Raw genomic sequence first — 6521 nt, forward strand, 5'->3', positions numbered from 1 at the left:
CTCTTTCCTACAAGGCAATGTGCGTCACAGGAGGTCTATGGTGGCCTTGACAATCCATTCTTCTTTCCTTTCTTTTTCTCTTTTTCCTGGCCTTGTTTTACATGACTGGATTATTAAATTTTCCCCTCCATGCCTCAATGCTTTCCTATTATTCAATTAGAGTCCTTTTACTCTCAAACTTTAGGAAAATGAAGAATTCAAACAATATTTCATCCAATGAAGTACCAATCTAATGCTGAAATATTTTTCTAGTGCTACAATAACCATATAAAATGCAAAGTAAAATAAATTATCAACTTTAAATCTTAATAAACACATAATGTAAGGACTAAAATGAGAAAAAAAAATCAATAACCAAAGAAAATTTTAGACTACTCTAGTCAAAGAGAAAACTCCATTTTATTCCTGTTCAATTACTTCTCTTGAGCAATGTCAAAATTTGGATAATGTGCATTACACCACGATCCTAAGTTTGAATGCACATATCTACCAGTACGGATGATTTAGCACAAAATGGCTTGTTTACATGCCATTACCACCTAAAGTGCAGGGAGAGATGAACCAACTCATCTATTGAAGCTTCTTTATCCCAGGAAATGACGGGAGAATTGCTATCAGTGCATCTCCATATCCTACAAGTTATGTCAGGTTAAACAGATCGAATGAGTACAGCTTTTTATGTTCTTTTTTAGTATAAAATACAAATGAAGAAACTTGACAAAAACTCAAGCCCTGAAAAATACTTGAAGAAAAGAGAATTTACCACCATCCTCTCGTAGTATTTTGATGACCTCACCAGATATATCAGACTGGAAAAGAAATCATGAGAACATATAAAGGACACTAGCTTTCATATTTTGTTCTTTTTTCTGACCATGAAATTTAGTGTTTTCAGATTAAAATCAAATAGAATAGTCAAGAACCAAACCTCAATTGGGAGTTCACCACCAAGTTGTTCAATGTAGCATAGCACTTGACCCTCCTTTATTATTTGCTTCTGTTTGAGAAGATGAAAATTGTTAGCATTCATTTTGACACTACATGGCAGAAATGTTATGGCAAAAGAAAGATCAAACATAGGTTTACTTTGAAAGCAACCAACAGCCAGGTACTGACCTATAACCAAAGCAAAGGATTTTAAACCCTAAAACCCCCACACTCATAGAATCTAACCACAAATTGCCCTATTAATATATTCCTTGCGTTTCATGTTTTCCAGAAAGTTATTGTTGCACTAGTTACTATTGCTATGAAAAAAAAAAAAAAAAACAAAACAGAATCTCTCTCTCTCTCTCTAATATTCAGTTGCCAATAAGGAAATTACAAAATGCGAAGAGAAAAAGAGAAAAAAGTTGATATTCAGAGCTAAAAGAAAGGGTAATGTAGGGATTTTGATAAGCACAAAGAACACTTTAAGCCATCAACTACTTTCCTTCTTCCTTCTTTTTTTTTTTTTCCTGAAAATTTGCAAGGTGCAATAAAAGAGCTAATGACCAATACAATTCTAGAACCTATATATTATAGCGTGATACAGGGAACAAAAAATTTGAAATGAAGCTTGTTTAATTATGCACACCTTTCAATCCTCTGCTAATTAACTCCAAGGAAACAAGACATTTACAGAGGATTACCGATCATTTCTAAGATCAATTTACTACAGTGCTACAAACAATAAGATCAAGTGTTACAGAAATTGAATCAGTTGTTGTTTGTTTTATACCAAGGATAATTATATTACAAACAAATAATATGCTTATTCTAAATGCTATGAAAAAACAGAAGGAAGAAAAAGGTCATCATCTTTATGATTCCAATCCCACCATGTTCACATATATAAATGCTATCAGCCATTTTGCTATTCTCTATCCTTGACTGTACATAATAGGATATTTACAACAAAACCTCATGAACTGGTACCTCTTTACATGATGGGGGAGCACGTTTTCCCTTTATAGTTCGAGATCTCCGAAAAAACCCCACCTGTACCATTGATGACTTAGGTACATTTGCTCAAAGAAATTTTGAAGCATTTCAATTTAGGTCCTCACCCTTGGAGACTGCAGTATCATTAAGCCTTCATCAGCAGCTCTATCAAGAAATGATTTAATCCCCCCAAAAAAAGGCTCTTGTTTGGAGATGGCTAAAAATGTAGAAGCTGACCCATTGAGATCAGATGCATCAGTAGTAGTTTTCACAGTGACAGCAAGAGGAGGAGGAGGCAGGGGTTGAGGTGTAGGTTCATTTTTCTCAGTTAAATCCCTCATCACATATAGCCGAAACCCACCAAGCTAACAATCAGTGGGGAAAGAGGATGAAGAGGTAGAAGGAAACACCATCAGATTTTAAAATAGAAATGAAGTTTTTATCCTCTTTAGCTACATAATAAGGCAAAAGAAATCCAAATTACTTTCAAGTGGTGAAACATGGATATAGAGCAGTTCATAATCTGCTTACTTTCAATTCAAACTCGGCTATTGAAGTTGTATTGCATATTTCAGCGACCAAAGATTCAATCTGCAAATGAAATTTAACCAATATGTGTTTCAATAAAAAAGAAACTTCCAAACACAGGAAAGGAAAGGAAACAAAATTCAGCATCTTCTCACACAAGCAAATGACAAACCCTTACTCTCTAAGGCATATTGATCCTCGGCTCAGATGCCTAGGACATATTAATCTATGTTCATGACACCGTGACTCAAACACTCTAAGCAAATAAAAGACATTGCCTAAATCCAGTCTATCATTAGACAAAAAATGGAAGTGTCATCTGCAAATTGCAGGTCAGACACCTCAACACCCTCCAATGCCATTAGCAAACCTTTTACCAAAACTCTCTCCACCCCTCTATAATATCCTATGAAGAACATTTGCCACCAAGTAAATAAAAAAGAAGACAAAGACTCATCTTGAAAGACACCTTCAGAACTAGAAAGTCAAGCAACCTTCTTTGAAACAAAAGCTCAAGTCCAACTGGATATGTGCATTTAAAATTCAAACAGGCATGAAGAAAGCTGACAAGAGGTTAATGCTACATATAGCTGACAACTGATAAAATAGAATTAGTACAAAAAAAAAAGTCGTTGATCCTGACAAAGGAATGTCTTGACCACTCAAATTGAATCTGAAGTGACCAGATTGCTCTTAAATTCAAAAGTTGAAATAATAATTAACCATCTACCTGGTGCGACCATTTGTCCAATTTATAATACTTGATAGAAAAGAAAAGAAAAGAAAAATTATTGGGAAAATCTACATAAAAGCGATAATTATATAAAACAAGCTAATAAACTGACAAGTGATGTGTGGTGCTATCACTTTCCATACAGGAGTGATATGACATCATTACATCAAATGCTATTTGTGTCAGTAAGATACTGTACAATTTCTTTTTTTTTTTCTTTCTTTCTTTTCCTGCATAGCCCTTTTTTTTTATTTGAGGTACAAAATTGAGTTACCACGTCCGTTCAAAAAGAAATGAAATGATTAACCAAGCACTAAGCTCAGAACAAACAAATTGAAAGAAATACAAATAACCTATTGTTGTTGACTATCACCTAAAAACTAATGAATATCGGTTATAAACAACATATATTCAACTTAACAGCAGAAAAAGATACAGTATCTAGATTTCATGCAACACCAAGATGAGGTACTCACCTCAGATGAATTTGGAATAAGTTGGCTCGTCATACCCAATGATATGGTCTCTTTTGTAGTCCCTGAAAAAAAAAGGGGAGTACAACAACTGGCTAAAAAATATAACAGGTTCAATCAATCATCAGATCAATAAAAGGGATTTTCTAACTATTGTCAATTGTTATACTTTTTTTAATTGCCTCAAGAATTCAGGATTCTATAGATTGGAGAGAGAACCTTAATGATACTGAAATAACAGGCTCACGAGGATGCATCAGAGCATTTTGAACTTGATTAAACTTATGCAAGGAATGAAGGCAACTCATTCAGGATGAAAAAAAAAACATGATTCTAAGCTCTCAGTCAGTAGGTCCCTTGCGCTTGAAATTTTTCATAGAAGACATTTCACAAACAACTATAAAAATGTGCACGTGCATGCTTAAGTAGATTTTGGCATAGAAAATTTCTAAGAGATTAAGCAAAAAATATGGATGATTATGGATGATATGGTTTTTGGAGTGTGCTAACAAGCTGGATGATACTGGTATAGAAAAAGGACGGTCTGACAGACAGTATTCCACAAGCCTTCCACCTACCAGTTGGTGAAGTTCTTTTGAGTAAAACAGGGTTTGAATTCAAAAAGAAAAGAAGAAGAAGAAGAAGAAGAAGAAAAGAACAACTAGATATCAACCAGTTTTTAGATTTGGTTTGAAGTTTAAAATGAAAAGGCATGGGAATATTCAACAGAACTTTTACTCACAAAAACTTGGGAGCCTATTAAGCTAAACAAGAGTGTAGATATGGCAACAAAAACACTCACACTCAGCTTCAAAAGCCGAGCCACAACACCTGAAAGCTTTTCTTGATTTATGTGATATAGCCACACCAGCATATTGCAGTTGTCCTCTACCCATCCACACCCTTGCGCCACTTCGTTGCTGGAGATTTCCAAACTTAATTTCCTCTACCAAAACCCAACTTTGAGAGTTTAACATTTAAAGCTCCTAAGCTACCTGTAAGAACCAAAGCACAAAGTACAAAAGCAGGTCAAAATATTTTTTCCCAACACACGTCTGAATCACATCAAAGGAAAAAAGACAACTTATAATCTTAAATGTGAATACTATTTGAGGCCTATAATCATCTAATTCTTACCCATCCTTGTTGTTTGACAAGATGGCATTTTCATGGCGGTGGCCACGAACATATATGGCCAATTATATAGTCGCTATAGAAAGAAATGTCTATGGAATCAGATACAATGCATATTTCATGTTATTTATCCTTCCCTTGGGATACCAAGCCCTAGGCTTTAGATATGTTCAGCCATGTGTTTCTCCTATTTGGGGTGTTCTTGAAATTTGGCACTAGAAAGAGCAAGAGAGCAATTAAGTTACAAGGGAAAAATAACTCTATCTACAAGTTAAATTCGATGTACGCAATATCAACTATTTCTCACAATATTCTAAAGGTATCAATAAACTGTGAGCATTAAATTAATATTGGAAGTTGAATGCTTGGAGATGAACATCCAGCTTTTTGAGGTTTTATGTATCATGAAAGAACTTGAAAATAAGAGAAAAGCGCAAACGTGCATTAATCCCAACACCTCGCACTAAAAATGGTATAGCCAATGAGAATATCAAAGTGTAGAGAAATACCAAACACACAACAATCTTTGAATTCCTTCAAACTCAAAAACTGTATTAGAAACCAGGAGCAAAGAAACAAGCCCCAGAAAATTAAACTGCCCTATAAAGAAAAAGAAAAGAAAATTCAACTGAACACACATTACAATAACTTGAGACGTATTCACATATGAAGTAAAAATAAAAAATTATTATTATTTTCAATGTGCATATATATATATATATATATATATATATATATAGAGAGAGAGAGAGAGAGAGAGAGGGAGAGGGAGGGAGGGAGGAGGGACTTGCAAGAAGGCATTGAAAGTTGAAAGGTTTGAAGAATGGGGGAGGAAAGTGGTGAAAGAAGAGTCAAAAGTGAGCAAAACCAGTTCCAATCTAATCTTAAATGTTCGAAAAAGAAGGCTTCACAAAGATTGTGATAGACTAGTTTTAAGTGTCTTCTGTCGGGTCTCTGTGTGTCTGACAGGTTAGTAGTTCTGTTCTGTAATCTGCTCTGTGGCTATCCGCTATCGGGGTCCTTGAGCCACCAAGAAATAGGAGTGACTCGTCGTTTACGTTTCATAGAATCAGCCTAACAAATTATTTGACGCTCTGACCAATGGAAATGTTTAACCCACGGCCTAAACAGAGGTTTGCAAATGCAAATATTGTTTGTTTTTTTTAATTAATTGTTTTATATTTTTAGATTATTTTGATATATTAATATAAAAAATAAATTTTAAAAATATTATTTTAAGTATTTTTAAAATAAAAAATATTAAACTCTCAAACATTCTTAAAATTAAAAAAGGAAGAGAATAAGTCAATTGAAAAATAGAACGTTTATTATTATTTTATATTTAGTTTATTATTTATATTACTCAATTGAAAAAAGTATTTTGTCATTATAAAAAATAAGTTTTTTTTTAAAAAAAAAAATCTTTTATATTCATTCCTATATAACCATATTATAAGCAAAGTTTTTTATATTTACTTTTAAGGATTTAGTGTGATTTGGTTCAATTACTTTTGAGAGCTTTAAATTGAAATCGGACAGGTTTTAATTATTATTTTTTTGTTTTTTTAATTAATTTTTAGTTTGATTATTTTTAATTTTCTCAATTTAATTATTTTTTTTTCCTTTTCCCTTAATGATACCAAACATTACCGCTACATCATTTAGTTACCAACTTTTAGTAAAGGAGAAACTCATACGAGCCTTATATTCAAAATGTCAATATTGGAAAA

General features: G+C 33.2%; 1 protein-coding gene across 2 annotated transcripts; it reads right to left on the reverse strand.

The window, feature by feature from the left end:
- Positions 1 to 346: 346 nt before the first annotated feature.
- Positions 347 to 5767, reverse strand: LOC118042883 (uncharacterized). Of its 2 annotated transcripts, none has more exons than XM_073407800.1 (7): positions 4489 to 5767; positions 3661 to 3722; positions 2455 to 2514; positions 2049 to 2288; positions 1918 to 1980; positions 929 to 997; positions 347 to 809 (listed from the first exon to the last, which is right to left on the reverse strand). In XM_073407800.1, the coding sequence occupies exons 1-7, from the start codon at positions 4529 to 4531 to the stop codon at positions 726 to 728; spliced, it is 621 nt and encodes a 206-aa protein (XP_073263901.1). In that variant the 5' UTR covers positions 4532 to 5767; the 3' UTR covers positions 347 to 725. The 2 variants fall into 2 exon arrangements, with proteins under 2 accessions (XP_073263901.1, XP_073263900.1); XM_073407799.1 differs by having other exon boundaries at positions 4460 to 5767.
- Positions 5768 to 6521: the final 754 nt, after the last annotated feature.

Source organism: Populus alba, chromosome 3 (assembly GCF_005239225.2).
Source record: "Populus alba chromosome 3, ASM523922v2, whole genome shotgun sequence".
Classification (NCBI taxonomy): domain Eukaryota; kingdom Viridiplantae; phylum Streptophyta; class Magnoliopsida; order Malpighiales; family Salicaceae; genus Populus; species Populus alba.